The sequence below is a fragment of the Ciona robusta genome, chromosome 11 (genome assembly GCF_009617815.1).
Source record: "Ciona robusta chromosome 11, ASM961781v2".
NCBI lineage: Eukaryota > Metazoa > Chordata > Ascidiacea > Phlebobranchia > Cionidae > Ciona > Ciona robusta.
In genome coordinates, this window is record NC_143245.1 from 3119250 (window position 1) to 3141073 (window position 21824).

The 21824-nt window shown below is 32.4% G+C and overlaps 1 protein-coding gene across 6 annotated transcripts in view; it reads left to right on the forward strand.

Moving 5' to 3' along the window:
- Window positions 1-21824, forward strand: part of LOC149728085 (ryanodine receptor 2-like) — a 63165-nt gene that overhangs the window by 5984 nt on the left and 35357 nt on the right. For all 6 annotated transcript variants that reach the window (XM_089889209.1, XM_089889207.1, XM_089889206.1 and 3 more), the window contains 40 exons: window positions 50-183; window positions 286-383; window positions 826-945; window positions 1028-1072; window positions 1297-1418; window positions 1605-1794; window positions 2078-2324; window positions 2611-2729; window positions 2820-2953; window positions 3559-3800; window positions 4348-4540; window positions 5248-5458; window positions 5951-6055; window positions 6492-6679; window positions 7245-7404; window positions 7624-7697; window positions 8457-8545; window positions 8783-8877; window positions 9683-9787; window positions 10052-10148; window positions 10824-10960; window positions 11109-11173; window positions 11472-11576; window positions 12240-12371; window positions 12432-12484; window positions 12905-13039; window positions 13426-13577; window positions 13858-14036; window positions 14578-14755; window positions 14983-15069; window positions 15326-15530; window positions 16033-16192; window positions 16791-16910; window positions 17292-17453; window positions 18303-18455; window positions 18838-18968; window positions 19475-19638; window positions 19945-20063; window positions 20561-20693; window positions 21187-21411. In XM_089889209.1, the coding sequence (XP_089745335.1) occupies window positions 50-183; window positions 286-383; window positions 826-945; window positions 1028-1072; window positions 1297-1418; window positions 1605-1794; window positions 2078-2324; window positions 2611-2729; window positions 2820-2953; window positions 3559-3800; window positions 4348-4540; window positions 5248-5458; window positions 5951-6055; window positions 6492-6679; window positions 7245-7404; window positions 7624-7697; window positions 8457-8545; window positions 8783-8877; window positions 9683-9787; window positions 10052-10148; window positions 10824-10960; window positions 11109-11173; window positions 11472-11576; window positions 12240-12371; window positions 12432-12484; window positions 12905-13039; window positions 13426-13577; window positions 13858-14036; window positions 14578-14755; window positions 14983-15069; window positions 15326-15530; window positions 16033-16192; window positions 16791-16910; window positions 17292-17453; window positions 18303-18455; window positions 18838-18968; window positions 19475-19638; window positions 19945-20063; window positions 20561-20693; window positions 21187-21411 (5563 nt within the window). The remainder of the gene's footprint in view (window positions 1-49; window positions 184-285; window positions 384-825; window positions 946-1027; window positions 1073-1296; window positions 1419-1604; window positions 1795-2077; window positions 2325-2610; window positions 2730-2819; window positions 2954-3558; window positions 3801-4347; window positions 4541-5247; window positions 5459-5950; window positions 6056-6491; window positions 6680-7244; window positions 7405-7623; window positions 7698-8456; window positions 8546-8782; window positions 8878-9682; window positions 9788-10051; window positions 10149-10823; window positions 10961-11108; window positions 11174-11471; window positions 11577-12239; window positions 12372-12431; window positions 12485-12904; window positions 13040-13425; window positions 13578-13857; window positions 14037-14577; window positions 14756-14982; window positions 15070-15325; window positions 15531-16032; window positions 16193-16790; window positions 16911-17291; window positions 17454-18302; window positions 18456-18837; window positions 18969-19474; window positions 19639-19944; window positions 20064-20560; window positions 20694-21186; window positions 21412-21824) is intronic.

Sequence of the window (21824 nt, forward strand, 5' to 3'; positions counted from 1 at the left end):
TAGAAATTTTGTCAAAATCCACAGTCATTTATTTCATGCTTCCCACTAGATCAATCATTTATGAATCTGGATCAGCCGGAAGCCATGCAAGGTCGCTATGGCGGTTAGAACTAATGCAAATTAAGTGGTTCGGATCACATGTCTCCTGGGGGTGCCCGTTTCGTTTACGTCACATCACTTCAGGTGTTGTAATAAATTTTTGATTATTTTTATCAATATCAAATGTAATCGCCATGTATTATTGTTTTGTTTTCTTTATGTAACCAAAAACTTATGTATTATAAGGTTTGTACTTGTGTATGTTGGACGACCGAAGCTTAATGTTGATGGGACCTGAAAACGCAAGTTATAGAATGTCTGCGTTTTGCTGGCAATCATCAAAGGTATGAACAGAGAAATAAGTTGATGCCTTTTTTTGTAATTCTTTACAGGCAAAAATTATGATATAAAGTATAAGCAGCCTACTGATTAAATTAAAGTTCTTCTGACAAACCTATTTTGTTTAAATATCCTATATTTTGCCTTCATTCTACCCTGCTGGGCCAGCGAAACCTCGGTAAACAATCAATTTCCCAGTAGAGCTTTATTAGATTTCTATTATGCCTGGCAGCAGCAGTTTATATAGATTGATTGTTTACTTTAACTAATAGCCTATTAGAAATTTAACTGTTATTTTGAATGTAATTATAATTGAATAAATAAAATAAGTTTTACAAACCACACTATTCTTTGTTCAAATGAATAAGCTTACCTTTAAATTGAAATGATTCGTTTTATTTTATTATTGTTTATGTAAACCTTTTAATTTGGTGTTGTTTTATAAAGGACAAAGCTGAACCTTTAACTGAACATGAGATTGATGGTATGGGTGTGCCAGTAATCAAGTATGGTGATTCAGTGTGTTATCTTCAACATGTGGAAACAGGTTTATGGGTTAGTTATCAGGTAAATAACTGAAATTACATTTTGTTAAAATATAATACTGCTTAATAATGGTACTACTAATTTCCCTTTTTCACTGTTTTAGGTAGTTGACACGAAATCTGTAAGAGTTGGTCCAAAACAAAGAAAGGTAAGAGATAAAATATGTATGAAAGCTCTGCCCAAAAAAGCATATTATTTTTAACTCTAAAAATTAACTTTTCAATGTAAATGTGTTACGAAGGCTTTGATTCATATTTATTCAGTAGGTTGTTTTTAAAGTACTGAAATGTCCTGCCAAACTGATAAAATAAGTGGGGAAAATGATTAAATTTGAATAAAAATGAATTAATATGAAAATGTTTTCATATTTAGGCTGTATTGCATCATGAGGGCCATATGGATGATGGACTTGCATTATCTCGTGCTCAATCAGGAGAGTCACGCACTGCAACCATCATACGAAGAACTGCACAAATCTTTCTGAGCTTTATCAGGTTAGAATGTTTGTGTGGCTAACTCAGTGGTCCCTTAGTATGTTGTCTAAATTGTTTGCCATACAGTAAAAATATTTTCCAAATTTAAGCTACTTACAAGACTGTTATTGCCTCGCTATACAGAGTCAATAAGTTTCATTCTATTATTTATTAAAATTAGTATGAAAACTTTATATCTTTAAACAGTGCTTTGGATTCCCATCAACCTAAAAAGTTGGGTAGAAGACCAGATCATCCAAATGTAGCGGAGATGGAACAATGTGTGAATGATCTTATTGATTATTTTATTGAACAAGAAGATAAAGCTGATGATGGGAGCACTGATGAGCATGAAGTTAGACAAATAAGGAAACAGGAATTAAAAAACAGGCAAGAGCTTTTGTGCAAGGCTTCGTACAGTGGCATAATGGTTAGCGCGTCTGCTAATCCTGTGCTCCCATTGTAGGCCCTCAAAATAAAGTATATACTTTAAAAATAATCATTCACAAAGTTACATACGTGGTAACTTGTAAACGGGCGCGAGATGTATGAAACATAACACCGTATTTTAACGACTCTTGCTTCCCCATCTTGTGGGTGTAGTAAATAAGGGACTTTTTATTCGAATAAATAAGTTTTTTTTTTTTGAGATTATTTAATTATTAATCTCTAGGCAAGACTTGTTTCAAGAGGAAGGAGCCATATCTCGTATATTACAATGCATTGATAAGTTAGGAGCTTATGGGGATACTGGGAACTTTGCCCAAATTGTCGGTTCTGAAGCTGCTGCTTCTTACGAGTTTTTACTCAACTCAATGTATGTTCTACTTGCTGCCACTGTACGGGGAAACCGAGACAATTGTGCAAAGTTTGCGCGTCATCTTGACTGGCTTATCAGTCAGTTTGACGGACAGCAGGCGTCAATGGGTAAGTGCAGTGACTTTTGTGCTGGTAATATTGGAGTTTTTATGACAGTTAGTTACTCACACTGCAATGAATGAAAAAGGTTAATACATTTTTATTATGAACATTGAACTCAATAAAATTATGCCTAAAAACATATTCTCTTGCATTCAAGGGTGTAGATATTAGGACATTTTTTTTTTAACTTTTTTTAACACTGTGTTTCGCACCTATATGCTTTGTAGCTTATACCTAAGCTAATGCAAAGTATAAATGTTTATTGTGATAATTACATGTTAAAATCTTACAGGTATCCTTGAAGTTCTCAGTGCAGTATTAAGTGACAGCCAGGAAGCATTAAATATGATAAAACCTGATCATATTAAGTCCATTATATCGTTACTTGAAAAACATGGAAGAAATGCAAAGGTAATATTTTTGTGAATTATTATAAAAATTTGAAGTCTAAACTAGTAATAATAATTAATTAATTTTACTTATTACTTACTGTATGTTTAGGTTTTAGAAGTTTTGTGTTCCCTTTGTGTATGCAATGGAGTTGCAGTTCGTTCAAATCAAAATTTGATTTGTGAGACATTGTTGCCAGGAAGAGACTTACTTCTACAAACAACTGTTTTGGGATATATTACCAAGTAAGCTATTTCATATTTGTTATTATGAAAAGTTGCAGACTACATTTCCACTGAAATGATCACATATATGTTTACTTTTTAATTTTCCCTGCAGCATTGATAGAATAACATGGAGAATTAAATTATGTTTTCCTAAATTTATAGATGGAAATTACAGCAACACTATATAAGCACATTTTACTGCTGTATACATATGATCAACAAATAATGTTACAGGTTCAAAGCGCCTTACTGCTAACATTGTTGGCGTATGTGTCCTTAAAATGTTATGGGTATATATAAACACATTTATAACCATGTCATGTGTGTAAAACCCTGAAGTTTTCCTACCATATGAGCAAAATGAAACTTTCAATTGCCTCAAAACAGTGGTCAACAATGGATTTTCCAAATTGTCAGTCATACATAAAAATAATTAAAAAATCTTTAAAAAATAATCATCCATAAAGTAACATACGTGGTATTGTGGTAACTCATAAGCAGTCACGAGGTATATGAAACAAATTTTTTTATGACAAATTTCGTTTACTTGCTAATTAAAGTACTACTACATTTGTTGTTTGTTGTAAAACGCACCTGTATAACAATTTCAAATTCTCTTTCAGTGTCCAACCCAATATTTTCATGGGTGTGAGTGCTTCATGTGCTCAGTATAAGAAATGGTATTACGAACTTCTTGTTGAGAAGATTGATCCCGTTTGTTCTTCTTCTGGACCCCACCTAAGGGTTGGTTGGGGAAATACTGTTGGTTTCTCCCCCTACCCTGTTGGTGGTGACTATTTTGGTGAAGCTGGAGTGGGTGATGATATATATTCATATGGATATGATGGATTAAATCTATGGACAAGTAAGTGGGGTTTGAAAAAATGAATGAAATTTATTCTGTCTCGTTGGTCAAGGTAACGAAAACGGAAAAGTTTACAAGACCAAAAAGATTGGTAGTAACGGTAAAACCACAGTCTTTACTTACTCGCTTATAAATAAAACAGAAAAAGAAATCAATTTTTGGATAAATAGTGTGACCGTTACACCCAACAAACAATATGATTTTGGAAATATCTTTCGCAATTCAAAGCTGTAAACTTACAGTCGACAATTTAAAGTCGTTATTGGTTAAAATTTGGTTGTTAGGGGCCGACAATATAAGGTTTCAGGTCTATAGTAAGGGTTTTTAGGTTACATAAAATGGTAAAGCACTTTAGTTTTGCGCTTCATTTTTTGATCTTCAGGTTACCATTGTAATGAAAATCAATATAAAGGGTTTGTGGTTCGTAATGAGTGTTTGTGTCAATGCCTCTTAGCTATTATATTATTTTATTGTTCTTTTTTACAAGCTTATTGTTTATAAAATACATGTACACAACTCAGATAAAAATGACTTTTTTCTTTTTTAGGTCACAGAGCTTGTTCTGTTGGATCTAATAATCGTCATCTGTTAGCTGCCAATGATATTGTTAGTTGTTGCATGGACCTCAGTATACCAAGTATATCATTTCGTATAAATGGCCAACCAGTTCAAGGAATGTTTGAAGACTTCAACTTAAATGGATTGTTTTTCCCTGTTGTCAGCTTTTCTGCAGGCATCAAGTTAGTTTTGATACTGATTAATTATACTACTTATATTACCGGCACTAAATAAAAGTAAAATTAAAATTAGTTAAGACCTGGCGTCGTAGCAGATAGTATAGCACACCTTCCTTAACCCAGAGGTAATGGGTTCAAGACCTGTCGCTGCTGCCATTGTGGGCATATGTATCCTTGGACAATTTCCTTAACGGCAATTGCTCCAATCAGGTGGTCACTTATAGGTTGTCCAAATCAACAGCCATTCATAAATAAAACTATAAAAATAAAAAAACGAAAAAGCAAAAATAATTACCCACAAAGTAACATATAAGCTGTTATGAAACAGAACACCCATGTTATAAGTTCTAATGACTGTTAAGCTGCCTATAAGAAACCACTGGATTGGGCATCACTTACAAAATAGTTATCTCTAAAATGCAGTTACATTCTGATAGGTTACTGTGTTTTATTTACTTCATTTTCTTGTTGACTCGTTTCTCTCCACAATTTGAATAATTTTTAACATGGTAGGCCATTTATTATTGTAAAAAAAGTATGCAGTGTAATTTATGTTATGTTTTAAACCTTATTACCTTTGATGTATATCAATCTAACTTATTTGTTCTTATGTTTACTGACTAATGTAGTGTAGATAAATAGGGGTAGGCCTGCCTACCCTGCCATCCCAGATTTGTTGCCTATTCATGCATGTATCATTGGTATTACAGAGTCCGGTTTCTATTTGGAGGACCACACGGTGAATTTAAATTCCTTCCCCCTGTTGGATATGCTCCTACATATGAAGCTTTGTTACCTGGAAGAAGATTGTTTCTATCCCCATGCAAATCATATGGGAATCTATCCAGGGGTTATATCATGGGGCCAGGGTCATCATGGGAACACACTGTATTTGTTCCAAATGCGGTGAATACTCAAAATGTAAGTTTATGACCATCTTGATGTTGTTCGTTTAACCATAAATAAGAAATATACATTTCTTTTACACAGCATTTATATTGGTTCGACATAATCCTTGTCTGCTTAAATTTACTTCTTCTAAGTTAAAAAGTATGCAGCTTTGTAGGCGATTATTTTTTGTAGGTCTAATTAGCAACTCATATTTGACCGCTGGATTACAAATCTCATATTTGACCGCTGGATTACAAATCAAGTGTCTTGTACAGAACACAGATATAAGCAATTCTGAATACTGAGAAGGCTTTAAGAAAAGATATGCTTGACTATTTATTTCAGAAAGAAATACGTCCATTTCCTTGAACCTCCTAGAATGATAATTGGTTCTTGCTTTGTTTATTAAAGACAATATCCAATTATTGCTACAATTTAATGGTCAATAATTTCACAATTTAATTTTATCATATCCATGTATTAAGAAACAAAAAAAACAACCAGAAATCACATTTGTTTCAGGTTATTCTTTCACATTTCTTGCAAGCGGTTGTTCCTAAGCTCGCTGAAAGTATTCATGAACTGTGGGCAATGACACGTATACAAGGGGGTTGGAGTTATGGAACGGTAAGATAAACTTATACAAAAAGGCGCCAAGTCTTGGGTGACAGGATAGACAGGCTTAGCCTGATTTTTTCTACACTGCCCTGTTAAGTAAACAATGGCACCAAATAATTTATGAACAAATACATTTGTCTATCTTTGCCTTCCCTGCATTTTAAAAGTTTGGTGCCTAGACAATCGTTATAACAGAAGTGTTTCACACACCTCGTGCCACCTTGGGGGTTTCCATGTGTGTAATTTTGTGGGTGTTTTTTTTTCTAATTGATAAAAATTTATACAACCCATTTGTGGCCACATCATTAGAGAAATTGCCGGTTAGTGTCTTGCCCAAGGAAACAAACGCCTACATTTATAGAGGTGACAACTCCTCTGTGTTAAAGGAAGACGCACTAACTAGTTTTTCATGGCGCCAAACAACTAATTGAATTTACTGCAACAGGTGCGCGATGAAGCAAAGAAACAAAATCCCTGTTTGGTTGAATTTGCTCGACTTCCAGCTCAAGAAAGATCATTTAATTTAACGATGTCGTATGAAACTTTAAGGACAATAATTGCGCTTGGTTATCATGTTGGAATCGCAGACGAAGAGGCGGAATACAATTTAAGGAAACTTAAACTACCACGAAGGTTTTAAACTAATTTTTCATTGTTTGTTTACCCAACAAAATATTAGGAATATTGGAGAATGGAATGAGGGTGATGTTAAAAAAATTGGGGAACATTGATATTAGTCATTTTTTTAATATTTTGAAACCACTAAAACCACTTTTTTTAACTTAATGTAACAATAATAAATAATAATTTTTCTTTTTTTTTTCCAGTTAAGAATAGTATTTGAATATAATTACCTGGGTGCAATACTGCAATTGTTACTATTCATTTAAAAGGTGTATCTGACTATAAATGATGTTTCAACAAAGTCATATTTTTAATTTTTTGGAAACTAAATAAATATTTTACAAAAAAAAACTCAAAACTCAAAACATGATTGAATCTCAAAATGTACAGTCCGAATCGTTTTACCTAAATGATGAAATGTATTATAGTTGAAGACGTTTTTTATAATAGTTAAGAATAGTATTTGACTATTTGAGTATAACTTGCTGGGTGCAGTTCCTACTATTTATTTACATATTGTACTGTACTATAAATACCGTTATAACAAAGTCATATTTTTAATATTTTTATAAAGTTACATAATGGCAAGCGGCTACAAACCCTCACCTATTGATCTCTCCCATATAAAACTCACACAACAAATGGAAGATTTGGTGGAAAAACTTGCAAATAACGCTCACAATGTGTGGGCACGTGAGCGGGTTAAACAGGGGTGGACTTACGGTGTGAATCTGGTAAATTATTTTTATGATTCATTTATTTAACAATTTTTAACTCTTATTTACTCTGCTTTCTGATCAAGATATTGTTAAGTATTTTTACTAATTATAGTGTTGGGTTTTACCAATATCAGACCTTACTAATTAAACTTGGCTATTGTAAGTCAAAATCAATACTAATAAGTAAAAAAAGAAGTTTTTATTCTTTCTTATTCTTTATTTGTGAATCTTAAGGATGTTGGGAAAAAACGGAACCCAAGACTTGTCCCGTTTTCCCTTCTTGATGAATTAGCAAAGCAGAGTAACAGGTATACATGCTGAAGTGTTTCACTTATGTATATGTACGCCTGCCTCTAACCCAGAGGTATCAGGTTCAAGGCTCTACCGTCGTCTACCTATGTGTCCTTTTGCAAGACACTTAACAGCAATTGCTTCAATCCAGTGGTCACTAATGGGTTGTCCAAATTATTAGCCCCTCCAAAAAAAAATCAAAAAAACTCCCAAAAAAATAATTAATATACTTGGTAACTCGTAAGCTGGCACGAGGTGTATGAAACAGAACACCCACGTTGAAGGATTGTCCCCTGGTTAATGACTGTACTGGCCACCCGAGGATAAAGTAAGTTACATTCAGTTACATAATGCATTTCCATAGCACAGTAGTTACGTGTTCTTGTTTCATAACCAGAGACACGTTCGACACTTCATGCAGTTTTTTTTTTGCAAAACACTCGAAACTAGCAATTTAAATGTTTGTCCAAATTGGTCATAAAAAAGACTAAAACAATCAACCATTGTGCTACATACTTACAAAATTGTGAGCAGACACTGAGTAAACGAATAAAATGCAAATAGTGTGCAATAGGAAACTGTAGTTACAACTGTCCATCATTAGTATGAAATAGGGCTGTAATTTTTGTTATTTTCTGTGAAACCGTTAAATGTTTAGTTTTAACTACTTCAACGATACAAGTAAGGGTGCCCCCCCCCCACCTACAGGCCTTGAAATCTAATAAAAGATTTTTGTTTAACTCAAATGCCAAAATATTAATCAAGTTTGTTTACAGAAATTCTATTCGAGAGTTAATAAGAACACTGATTGGGCATGGCTACATGATTGAACCACCAGATGATAGATTAAAAGACAAAGACACAAGTATTTTAATATTAAACTTATATTCACAATCTGTAATAAAGTTTGATGTTCCATTTTATTTATGGCTGCAAAGTTGTAGTCAGTATGACTTTTAGGTTTTTTGCATAAGTTCTATAGTTTTAAACTTAGTCGTTACATTTGTGTTATCCAGTTTTATGCTAGTTTGCACTAAAACCATTTGCAACTTGACTAAATTAAAATGAAGTACGATACTGAGTAATGTTTTTTTTTCCTTAGAAAAGAAAAATCAGGTTCAATGCAACAAAATGAGAATATTTCGCGCAGAACGAACTCATGCTGTCCAATCAGACAAGTGGTACTTTGAGTTTACTGTAAGTAGATTTGTTTTGTTTTTTAAACAACTATTTGAATGTAACTTTCTTCATTCTTGTTTGGCCGAAAACGACATTAGTTATAACACAGATGTTCTGTTTCATACACCTCGTGCCCACTTACGAGTTACCACGTATAAAAATTTGTGGTGATTGTTTCTTCTGTATCACTGACAATTTGAACAATCCATTAGTGACCACTGGGTTGAAGCAACTGGCGTTAGAGATATTTTCCAAGAACAAATATAAACAATTATATAAGCACTGGGCCACAGCGCCGGAACTAGCATGCTGATGTCATAGTAATAGTCAACCACAAAGTAACATACATGGTAACTCGTAAGCTGGCACGAGGTGTTAAACCCATGTTATAACGACTGTTGTTTTCCCGCCACGCGAGGATAAAGTAAATTACATTCATTCATTCATTCATAGTAGCATGGATGGAACACTTGACTGTAACTGAACAATACCAGGTTTAAATCTCACTGGTACTGTTGTAGGCTTATGTGTCTCAGGGCAAGACATGTAGCATCTACAACCAAGTGGTTGCTATTTATTCATTCAAATTAGCAGCAATAAATGAGGTTTCAATGTTGCAAATAGCGATACCTTTGTTTTATTTAAACAATTTGTGTAATCAGATAAACTAATTGAAGTGTTTAATCCATTAATATATACTTTGTTTGTTTTTTTCTGTTGGCAAGCAGAAATTAAAATCTGTAGTTGAAACCTTGTTTGTATAACAATTTTCTTCTAGATGTAAAAACTTAGATTATCTCCTAATATTTTTTACTTTTGGCAGGTTGAATCGAAAGGAGAGATCAGAGTTGGTTGGGCAACTCCTGATTGTTTGGCTTCCACTGACCTGGGTGCTGATGCAAGAGCATTTGTATTTGATGGACATAATGTAAGATTGGCCCTCCAACAGAACAAAACTTTCTAAAAATTTTATTGTATTTTTTAATTTTATTTTCAAATACTTTTTTCAAATTTTAATTTTATTTTAGGTATTGTTAAATTTTGAAGCCAAAAACATAAAATGAAAAAAGATTAATTAAGAACTGTTGTTTTGCTTCTAATTTCCCTTTCTTCAATCTTTTAAATATTCCAACCTTTACCGTATTTAAAGACCTAAGAAAAAGGTTGTGTTTTACTATTGTTCATGTTATAGGCGTTAAAATGGAATAATGGAGCTGAAAGTTTTGGTCGAAGATGGAATGCTGGAGATGTGGTTGGTTGTCTGCTTGACTTCAATGAAGGAGTCATTTGTGAGTATATGTTGACTTTTTAATATCTTTTTTTCGATCTTATTCTGTTACTTTTGCTACCAGGCATAATGTAAACTATTCCTTAGTGGCTCATCTGGCATAAAAACGTTATTTTATTTTCATCATTTGTCTGCTATTCGACAAGGCTTCATCAAGTTTGCTTAATTTCAAATTAAATCATGGCCCCCAAAAGAGTATTACTGTCAGCACGGTAATGGCTCAGTGATTCTCCCACTTTTTACCAGAAGATAATATGTTCGAAGCTAATTGCTGTTGCCTTTGTGGGCGTGTGTGTCATTGTAAGAATTTTCACGGCAACTCGTACAAAAAAAATTTTACACATGGTGGTTTGTAATCGAGCAAGCGATATAAGGAATAGAAAAATCGGACACATTTATAATCTTGTAAAACCCTCAAGTTTCCCTGCCGTACACCCACAATTACACTTAACAGTAGTTACTTCAGATACAGAAAAAACAATCACCTACAAAGTTACAGAAAAAACAATTACCTACAAAGTTACATTTGTGATAAATCGTAAGCAAGCACAACATGTATGAAACAGAACACCGTGTTATAACGACTGTCGTTTTCCGCCCACATGTGGATAAAGCGTGTTACTTTCAATGCGAAGATTAACTAGGAACATTTTCTCAACCTGTATTTTCTGTTCAGCGTTCACTTTGAATGGTGAGTTACTCATTGACGGACATGGTCAGGAGACAGCATTCGAAAATTTATCTTCAGATATATCTCTGGTTCCTGTTGTTAGTTTGGCTGTTGACCAGAGAGGATTTCTTAATTTTGGCCGGGTAAGAAATTTAACATATTGAAAAGAAAAGTAATGATACCCTCAAAAATGATTTTATATTATTTATTATTGTAAACAAAATCAATTCACATTTAACAAACTATTTTAGTCAGGCAAAAATATTAAAAACTTATTAATTTTGTATTAAGGATTCGGGAACTTTTAAGTTTTATTCTTCCATTGGCCAACAAGAAGGGTTTCAACCGTTTGCTTTGTAAGTACCAAAAAACTAAACTAGATACTTAGGTTTTAAAGCATGTTAAATAAATTATGTGTAACATATTGACAAAGAACACATGTGTTACAGGTAAGAAGTAAAATAACTGTAACTGGTTAATTCCAATCAGTTTAATGTAGTAAAATATGTATAAAACTATTCTGTGCTTTGTTTATTTTCATAATTGAAAATTTGATCAAATAAAAAAATACCACTTCATTTTTATAGTGCAAATTCATGCTAAATAAACCTAAAAATAAAGTATTTGATTAATAATTTCCCATCATTGCTTCAGTGGTATGAGATCCCCAATTGCAATGTGGTTTACAAAGAACTTACCAAGTTTCTGCAATATTGATGAAACTGATCAAAATATTGAAGTTAAAAGACTTCCAGCAAAGTAAGTTTACTTATTTTTTCAGCAGTACATTTTCCAATTTATTGGTAACAGTTTTTTCAAATTTGTTTTTATATATTTTCATTTGTGGTTTCCTGGCGAATCGAAAGTCATTATAACATGTTGGTTACTTAATTATTTTTTTTTATGTTTGACTGAGGATTTAGGCAACCTATAAGGGACAACTGGGTTTGAGCAATCACCGTTAAGTGTCTTGCCCAAGAACACATATGTCCACAATGGTAACAGCGAAGAGCCTTGAACCTGTAACTTCTTGGTTAGAGGCAGGCACGCAAACCACTTTGCCATGGTCATAACCTTTAGATTTCAATTTTAATATTCTATTATCACCAATCAATCTTCAGGTTAATCCTCTTTAAAGCCCACCCCCCATTAAACGGGTTGTGTCTTGACGCACACTTTTGTTTCTGTTAGAAGTTTAACTTAATAATAGTTAAACATATATCGCTCTTTGCTAGGTGTAGCTTATTTGCTCCCAATTAAATGTAAATATGTTTTTAAATAACTGTAAGCGTGTTTTAACAACTGCTGTTTTATCACCATATCCTGTCTTTTCGATTAAAATATTTCTAGATCTTTGCTACTGTAATCGAAGAGACAAATAAATTATTATTTTTATATCATTATTTTTACAATTTATCACAGCAACCACAGGCCACCCAGGTTGAAGGTGATTCATAAACAGATTGGTGGAACTGGATCACATGACTTCACGCCTGATTGGTTCTACACTCGATTAAATTTACCCATTACTATGGCAACTGTATTTACGAAAAGGTAACACAAGCTACATTGGTTGAATTATTATATACTAACATTGTGTTTGTTTTTGTTTAGTCCCGGACACATCATCAATTTGTTCAATGAAAGTGAATCAGTTATGGAAGAAGGTTGGTTGAAATATTTAGTTTGGTATTTTGTTTATGTTTATGCTAGTATTATACCAATATACTAATACATTATACCAACATATTAGTACTAGTATGCCATATAGCAGACAAAGTTTCGATTTTTTAAGATCTCAAAAACAAACTCCCCAGCTATTAAGATATAGCAAGTACTATGTTTAAAGGTATTTTTACAATGGTTATGCAATAAATAAAACAACACAACAGTATTCATTTTATTATATGCAAATTTAATTGTGTAAAACTACATTTACTTTTTCTTTAAAAGTAGGTGTTACTTTCTAATATTTATAAAGCAATCTTATTGTTGTTTATATTTTTTCAGGTATTTTTCTCCAAAAAAGTAGTCAATTACTGCATTTTGTTGTAAAATAAAACTTATGAGTTCAAAAACATATTTAGATATCGACAATGATTTTGAAGTTCTTCGTAAAACTGCCCGAGGTGGTTTGTCACCACCTTTACCTGCAGTCGACCTTAAGAATGAGCGTCACCATCATCATCATCATGGGAATTCCAATACACTACCGATACCAGGCATGAATTAAATGTTAATGTTTTATTTATTATACCATGTTAAACAACTATGTGACAATGAATTAAAAATATATACCTATAAATTTTTAAAAAATATGTAAGTTCTTTCATAAAAAATAGATATTTTAAGTGTTTTTTGCTTTATAAGCATAACCTGTTAAACATTATGTTAAAACGTAGGCCCATAAAGCCTGAAAAGCTGTTGTAAGTTTATACCATACTGTGTTGCAACAGGTCAATTAACTTTAATCACTTTTGTATATATTGTGAGCTTTGTGTATTTAATGTCGTGTGCGCTTGCAATTGCAGTCTAATACATTCTACATTAAAGCTTGTAATTTTGTCACGACAACTACTGTACTAAAGTCTGTTTTGTTTATTTATAGGTTTGAAAGTTTCCAAGTTTCATTTTAGCAAACCTAAATCTTCAATGGTGCAAGGAAATAATGGGGTGAACAACACAGCCAAGTCACGACTAACAGAGGAAGTGTTACCAGATCAATATGCTGATGTTTTGTACAAGAATGACATTGACCAGGTTACGTCATTATTTTGATTACGCAGTTAACCTTTTATAAAACTTGGTAGTTTTGCGTAATGGTATTATAAATTAGGCCATGTGACATTCGCATTCTGTTACTTTTGATTTATAACATGGGTGTTCTGTTTCATATACCTCATATCACAAATGTACCTTTCTGGTGATTATTGGTTTTTGTAAAATTTGAACAACGCTAGTAACCACTGGGTCTAAGTTGACCTTTTGGCACTGGACAATGTTAACTCACAAGTTAATTTAAAACAAAGTTTTATTTCAGTTGTTGCAGTCGACCCAGTATTCATTCTCTGTACGAATATTTCCCGAACAAGACCCAGGAAGCGTCTTTGTGGGTTGGGTGACATCAGACTTTCATTGGAATGCAGAAAAATTTCAACAGGAATTTATTCCAACTGTAACAATTACATTGGGTGATGATAAAGGAAAAGTTAGCGAGAGGTAAAATTTAATGATTCTAGAGTTTTCCATATCATTAAGCAATGTGTGTTTTTGGGCAGATTTTTACTGGTAATAGTTCCAACCCTGTAATTACTTTGGCAATCATACAGATAAAATAGCAATCAACCCCCAAGCGCACATAAAGTGCATGAAGCTAATAAATACGATGCACAATAAACCTAAACCCAAATTAATTATAAACAAAGTAATAATTTTTTATTTATCTCCCTAAATATTGTAATAAAGATCAGATTAATTCAAATAACAAAGAAAGTGGAATTAGCAGCAAAACAACCGTCGTTATAAACATGCTATGAAAAAACATGCTTAAGTAAAAGTGTCAAAACCAATCTGTCAATACTGAACCCAATAATACAATATAAAGTAACTCATATTGGGTTAAATTTAATTAAAACAATTTTAAATTAAATATAAAGTACTTCATATTGGATTTAAAACAATTTTAAATTTAATTAAAACAATGTTATTAGAAGAAAATGGTCTATAGTGTGCATGCAAAGTTAATTTATTTTTATTTCAGTGTTAAACGTTCCAATTGTTTTGTCCTGTGGGGTGGTGACCTACATCAGCAGACAAGTGCCACGCCCCCTCCCGCTAACCAATCATCTCCTGGGATTTTGGTCACATGTATAATAGACATATCAACAGGGTTGCTAACTTTTACAGCAAATGGAAAAAATCTGAATACATTTTACCAGGTTTGTAATGAAGTAGAACTGATTTAAATATAAAACATAAGTTTCGGAGTAATTATATTAAAAACCACTAAGCTTCAGTCTATGTTTTAAACCAAGTTCTAATTTGTGTTTTGTAAAAAAATATATTTGAACAAAAATTGCCAAAGTTATTATTCTGTAAAAACGGTCAATTTTTTGGGACACAATATATTTATAAATCTAAAACAACATCTTTTTTTATTGTTTAGGTTGAACCTAACGTACGTCTCTACCCAGCTGTATTCAGTTTTCCCACAACACATTCAGTATTCCAGTTTGAACTTGGAAGATCTAAGGTGAAACCAAATCAATAATTTAGTAAACTTATTTGTCCTTGTGCAAGACAGTACCGACATTGCGCTGTGTCTAAATTGTCAGGCGTACATAACACAATAAAATTAATATTCACCCAGAAAGGTTCATTTGTGGTAACTCCTAAGCGGGCACGAGGTGTATAAAACAGAACACATGTGTTATAACAACTATCCCTTCCCCGCCACACGAGGTTAAATAAGTTACATTCATTTACTTGTTCATTGTAATTCATTACAGAACTGCATGCCATTATCAGCAGCGGTTCTTGAATGTGAAAGAAAGAATGTAATCCCACAATGTCCGCCACGTTTGGTGGTCCAATCTTTACGTAAAGTAACATGGACGAGGATGCCAAGCAAACTTCCACATCCTGAATGTAGACGAGAGTCGGTTAGATCAAAGGGTTGGACTTCGGAGTTGAAACCATCTAATACTGACGCTTGTAAGATTATACACTAGCTGTTCTAAATCACTATAGTTGTTTTTTTGCACCAGAATTGTTTTGGTATGACATAGATAATTATTTTTAAACAAAATATATATGTGGGTCGAGGGAAGATGGAACAGCTTTTTATTATTTTTTTTTGTCTTATTTGGTAGTAAATAAATACTGTTCAGCAAACTATAAACCATATCCTCCCCAACTCCCATAGATCGTTGTTAGTTGTTTAAAACACTATCAGGATATTCGTTTATTATGTGCTAAAGGTGTCCCATATTTCCCAATCCTACTGTATAATCAAAGTATATCCTGACTTTGGCTTAAAATATGCGCTAAATAAGATAATTTAATCTAAAATAAACTTGTGTATAAGAAACATGGAATTTAGTTAAGAAGCATGAATGGCTAAATTCTATTTGGAGCATGCTAAGTTAATACTTTAATCTTCTGAATACTCACTAAACAATGCTGTTAGCAAGTAATCTGTAACTTACATTTACAGATAATGCAGCAGTACTTCATGTACCTGAAGAAAACCGATGTATAGATCTTCTTGAACTTACTGAAAATGAAGAACTCTTACATTTTCATGAACAAACTTTGAAACTTTACCGCTCAATGTGTGCATTGGGTAACCACAGAGTCTCCCATGCTTTATGCAGGTATGTTGCATTCTTCATAGTACTTAAAATGCGGGTCTATGGCAGTAGTAAACGCCTTACTGTAGTCCAGACTTTATGGGTTCAAGACTGGTTGCTGCTATCATTGTGGGCGTATGCGTCTATTGGAAAGACACCTACTATGGATGGCTCAAATTGTCAGCTATACATAACAAAATCAGCAAAAAAATTCTACAAAGTTACATACATAGTAACTCGTTAGCCAGTATAAGATGTATGAAAGAAAATCGGTATTATAATGACATTGCCCTGCCACACAAGGATAAAACAAGATACATTCATTCATGCTTTATATTGTCTTTGTAATTTCAGTAATGCTTGTTAACTAAAAACAGGAGTGTTATCTTTATTAAAGAAAGTTAACTTATTTCAAGGGCACTCTTTTCAACCGATTAGTAGTATAATAATATATTGATACCCTTAAACCATTTTTTGTGTGTTTCTGTTATTGTATGCAAAATTTAATCTTTTACCCCCATCCAATGACTACCTTTACTTTTTCCTCCTGTGTACTTTCACAAATTATTGACACCATGCTATAAAAATGCTGTAAAAAAATTATATATTGTTATTTTTGCAGCTACGTGGATCAGAAACAATTGATGCACGTTGTCCGCAACAATGATCTAATCGGTTCAATTCGTGCCACATACCACAACTTACTCATTGAAATGCATCTTGCCCCACATGCCAATGCTAGGTGAGATATTAAATTATGTCTTAAGACATTATTTAAAAGGAATAAGAATCAGAAACCTAAATCTAGACTTTTAGTCATCAAGAGCATAGGTTTTTTAACTATTGTCATTTTTTTAGACTAATTATTATATTTAAACCATTCTAATATTATACTCCTTCATTTTTTTGAACCGAGTTATAAAACTAGAAGTTTCTATGATAAAAAAAAACATAAAAATGAAAGCCTAAAAAATTGCCAATAGTGTGCTTGTAAACGCATCGTGATCATTGTGGTTATTCCAAAGTTGTTAAACTGTTTTTTTTTTTTTTTTTCATTTTATGATAAAAACTCTAAATACTTTACCTGTATAATTTTAAAAGGTTTGATCTGATTTAACTTTAGGAAAAACACCCAACATGAATATATGTTTCCATTAAATGAGATGACACGTTCTATTGGATTGTTTGCAAACCCTGAAACAAAGGATCCAACATTACCTGGAGTTGGTTCAACTTCATCATTACGACCCAGCATGCATTGGTCGCAAGTCAACTTTGTTATGCAGTAAGTAGTTTAGGAATTTTTAATCTTTTTTCTCTGTGTGTTTAGCACATCTGCATTTTACCCAGAGGTTATGGCTTCCAGCCCCATTGCTGGTAGACTCATTTGTGTTCTTGGGTAAGACACTTAACAGCAATTGCTCCAACCCGTGGTCCCTAATGGGTTGTCCAAATTATAAGTCATACACAAAAAAAGAGAGTCATTTGCCAAGTTACATATGTGATAACTCGTAAACCATATTGGAAGGTGTATGAAACAGAACATCCGTATTATAATGACTGTCATTTTCTGTAACTGGATGATAAAGCAAGTTACATTTATTCCTTTAACTTTGAAAATACTGTTATATGGCAAAACTACATCAGGGTATAACCTATGCAGCAGACACTCTAGTTACAATAAATCTTATATTTATTTTTATATGAAAAGAGCAGTTTTAAAATGACTGTTTGTCTGGTTGTTTTTAGAAGATAAATAAAAGAATTATGTTATGTTCAGTAATACATATATAAACTGCTTTCCCTACCAATTTCTTTTTGAATCAATTTTAGTTTGTGTATTTGACTGGGTGAATTAGGTTGTATTATAAGTAACAATATTTTTATTAAGAAAACAAAGTAAAGATTTATTTTTAGTGGGCAAACTATACATCTAAACTTGCACATTTATTCATTTAAACATTTTGATATCTTATAAAAGTTGCCTTTATCTTATTAACAGTGATTTTAATTGGACGTCACATCGTCAATACAACATAATTTACCGTAACAGCTCTATTAAACAAAACTACATTTATTAAAAAAAGATTTTAAAATTCATTTTCATCGCTGATATTTTCACATTATTTTTCAGTCCAAGTTTAATCCACGAGCGACCGTTACACGTGCCAGAGTTTCCATTAGATGAACTTTGTTACAATGTTATTCTTCAACTACAGGATGCGGTTGTATGTTGCTACAAAAACTGCAAAGATATAATGGGGAAAAATCAACAATATGTGCTTGTGTAAGTAAGAATAGTGTAAGCGATTAGTGCTTCTTTCTCTAGCCCAGAGTTTATAGGTTTACTGCTTGTCACTGCTACCATTGTGTGCGTATGTATCTTTGGGCAAGACACTTAACGACAATTACTTCAACCCAGTGATCACTATGGGTTGTTTAAATTGTCAGCCATACATTACAAAAAATGAAAAATCCCCCAAACATGATCACCAGCAAATTTACACAGGTGGCAATTACACAAGTCATAAAAGCTGGCACAAGGTGTGTAAACCAGAACACCTGTGTTATTACAACTATCATAGTACCACCATGCAAAGATAAAAAAGTTTCTTTCAATAATTCTTAATGAACCTTTTTCGTTTAACGTAATATATTAATTTTCCCAGTCCTTTAATCCGACTTACAACCACTTTGCTTGAAATGGGAGTTTTTGTTGATGAAGATGTCAAGAAAATTCTTATTTTACTCGATCCAAATTTTTTTGGATCATTTATGAAAGATATGGATGGTGTGGAAGGTATGGAAGTTTTTCAAGTTATCACACTTTTTTACTAAGATTAATGCGTTTTTAATTTGTCTGTTCAGATATAGTAATGGGTTTGAGTTGTATGTAAAAAACAAAAGTAATTCAAAAATATATAAAGAATAATAAACTAAGCAATCGAAAATTGGGTCTATCACACAACATTATTAGTTTAATCAAAGTATGTTTATTGTAACAATGTGTAGATGAAAGAGTTTATAAAAGTTTTTGCTGCTGATTCTTTTCAATTTTTTTCTGTAATTTTATCTTCACTCTTGTTTTTGAAGAGTGAAATAAAGTTTATGTTAAGTTTGACATAGTAGTCACATTATGGTGACATTACAACGTTTATTTATTAATATTTCCCAAGATTTTCCCAAATTTATTAATAATCAGAATTATCAACACATTAAATAACTTGTTGTTGATTCTTAAAATAAACCTTTGTGTTATTATCACAATAAAAACCTTTACACTCATTTTTTGCTTTATTTTTTTAGCACTAATAAAAAATGCTCACTCTGGCTTACTTTGCCTGGACTTGGTTGAATCTGTGAAGTTGGTTTTATGCGATTTGCTTGAACATTTGATGAACCTCGTGTTGCGCCACCGTGTGGAAGCCCTCGTCTCTTTCTCGTGTCTCGTTGTTGACCATCTACAACAAGTTAGTTATGATATCACCATTGGTGTGGTAAAGTGGTTAGAGCCACTTCTAATTCAGAGGTTACTGGTTCAAGACTCATTGTGGACATATTTGTTGTTTGGGCAAATCACTTAATGGCTATTAATCCAATCTAGTGGTCCCTTATTCTTAATTGTCAGTTAACGATAAAAATAAGTATGTATGGGGTGTATTATAAAGAACACCCGTGTTATAACAATTATTGTTGCCCCACCAGGATAAAACAAGTTACATTCATTCATATCTTCAATATTTTTGCATTTTCTCGAATTTAATTTCATACTGCAGAACCAAAGGAACAGATACCAGCGTGTTATGGAGTCTGTTAACATGTCAGCGGCAATGACGGCAAAAATGACGCGCGAGTTTCGTTCGCCACCTATGGATCAGATGGCAATTTTACTTAAGTATGTACAATGTAATAATAATAACTTATGTTTGTCCCTGCGAGTACGCTATGGAATATTAAAAATATTAAAAACTATAAGACACGAGACAAAACGAAATAGTAATATTTAATTGAAAAAAGAAGCATAATCCCTACACATAGCAGACAAACAACAAGCATTTTATGTTTTATTTATTCCAAGTTAAATAAATCAAATATTATTTTGTTGAAGACTCTTACTGACTGATATTATATTAAGTTTTTTATTAGTTTGGAAAGTTGATACACCTGCTGCTGCTACTCTGTTTGTTTCATAGCAATACAACATGAGTTTTCAACTTGCAGTATATAAAACTCATAATTTTATTATAGGATATGGGAAATCAAAATAAAAAATGTTTAGCGAATTATAGTAGTTATTGTGAAAGCAGGCATACTATATGTTTACTAAACACTACTTAAAAGTTAATATTTTTTTACAAAATATATCTAATACAAGTATATTCATATTGATAGGTTTAAGAATGAAGAATTAGAAGAGGAATGTCCACTACCACCAAGTATCAAGGATCTGATATGGAACTTCCACATGGATATGTTGATACATTGTGGGGAAACTATTGAAGATGTGGAAACAAATGAAACTGAGGTAAAGATAACTATTAATATTAACATTTTAAAGTATCTGATGTGTTTTAAATTCTTCTAGTTATTTTTTGACAAAAGAAAAATTTGTTCATAAATAGACTATACCAGTTTGAATGATGCGTCTATTTTGCGTGTGTGTTTTCTTGGGCAGGACTTAACTGCTTTCATACACCTTGGCCCCCACTTACGAGTCACCATGTGTGTAACTTTGTGTGTGATTTTATGGCTGATGTATATGTCTGATAAGAGGCAGGCACGCCAACCACTATTCCAAAGCGCCGATTTTTTATGTGTGTTTTAATTCTATGCTGTTGTCTGTAGGGTGTAACGGTCACACCTTTTATCCAAAACAATATTTCTTTTTTTCATCAATAAGTGTGTTTTAACAACTGTTGTTTTACCGTTACTACCTGTCTTTTCGCTTATGTCAACTTTCTTGTTCTTCGCTATGGTGACCGAAGAGACGAAATAAATTTCATTCATTCATTTTATAGATTCCACTAAGAAGTAGATTAGTTGCTTTTATTTCTCACATCCTAAACCGGAAGAATGATAAAGCAGATGATACAGGAGAGAAACAAATTGAAGTGATAACTTCTTTAAGAGATTTAATAACTTCCACTATGGTTAGATGGGCACAAGGTTCACGACTTAACAATCCACAGTTGGTTCGTTCAATATTTCAACTTTTGTATCGACAATTTAATGGAGTTGGTGAGGTAAGAACAACTTTGCAATGAATTTTATATTTAAGTTAAATATTTTCATATATTAAAAAAATTAAAATTAATTATAAAATAGCTTTGGTGCAGAATTATTTTTCGTACATGCTTTTTTGAATTCTTTTCAGGCCAAGTTTTATTATGTTTAATAAAAATAAGAACGTAAATCATGATTTTATATTTACTTTAATAAAGACCTGAATAGGATTTTAAAGCGTCGGTAAAAAAAATTGCTGAATCTGCTGTTTTAGATTTATTTTTGTGCTGGTCTTTTTTTAGTTAATGTAGATAGGTTGGGACATTCTTATTTTATGAATTTCTCAAAATAAAAGGTAATGTTGTAAGAATATAATGAAAATTTTAGTTACAGAACATTAAAAAAAATCACCTACAAAGTAACATACATGATA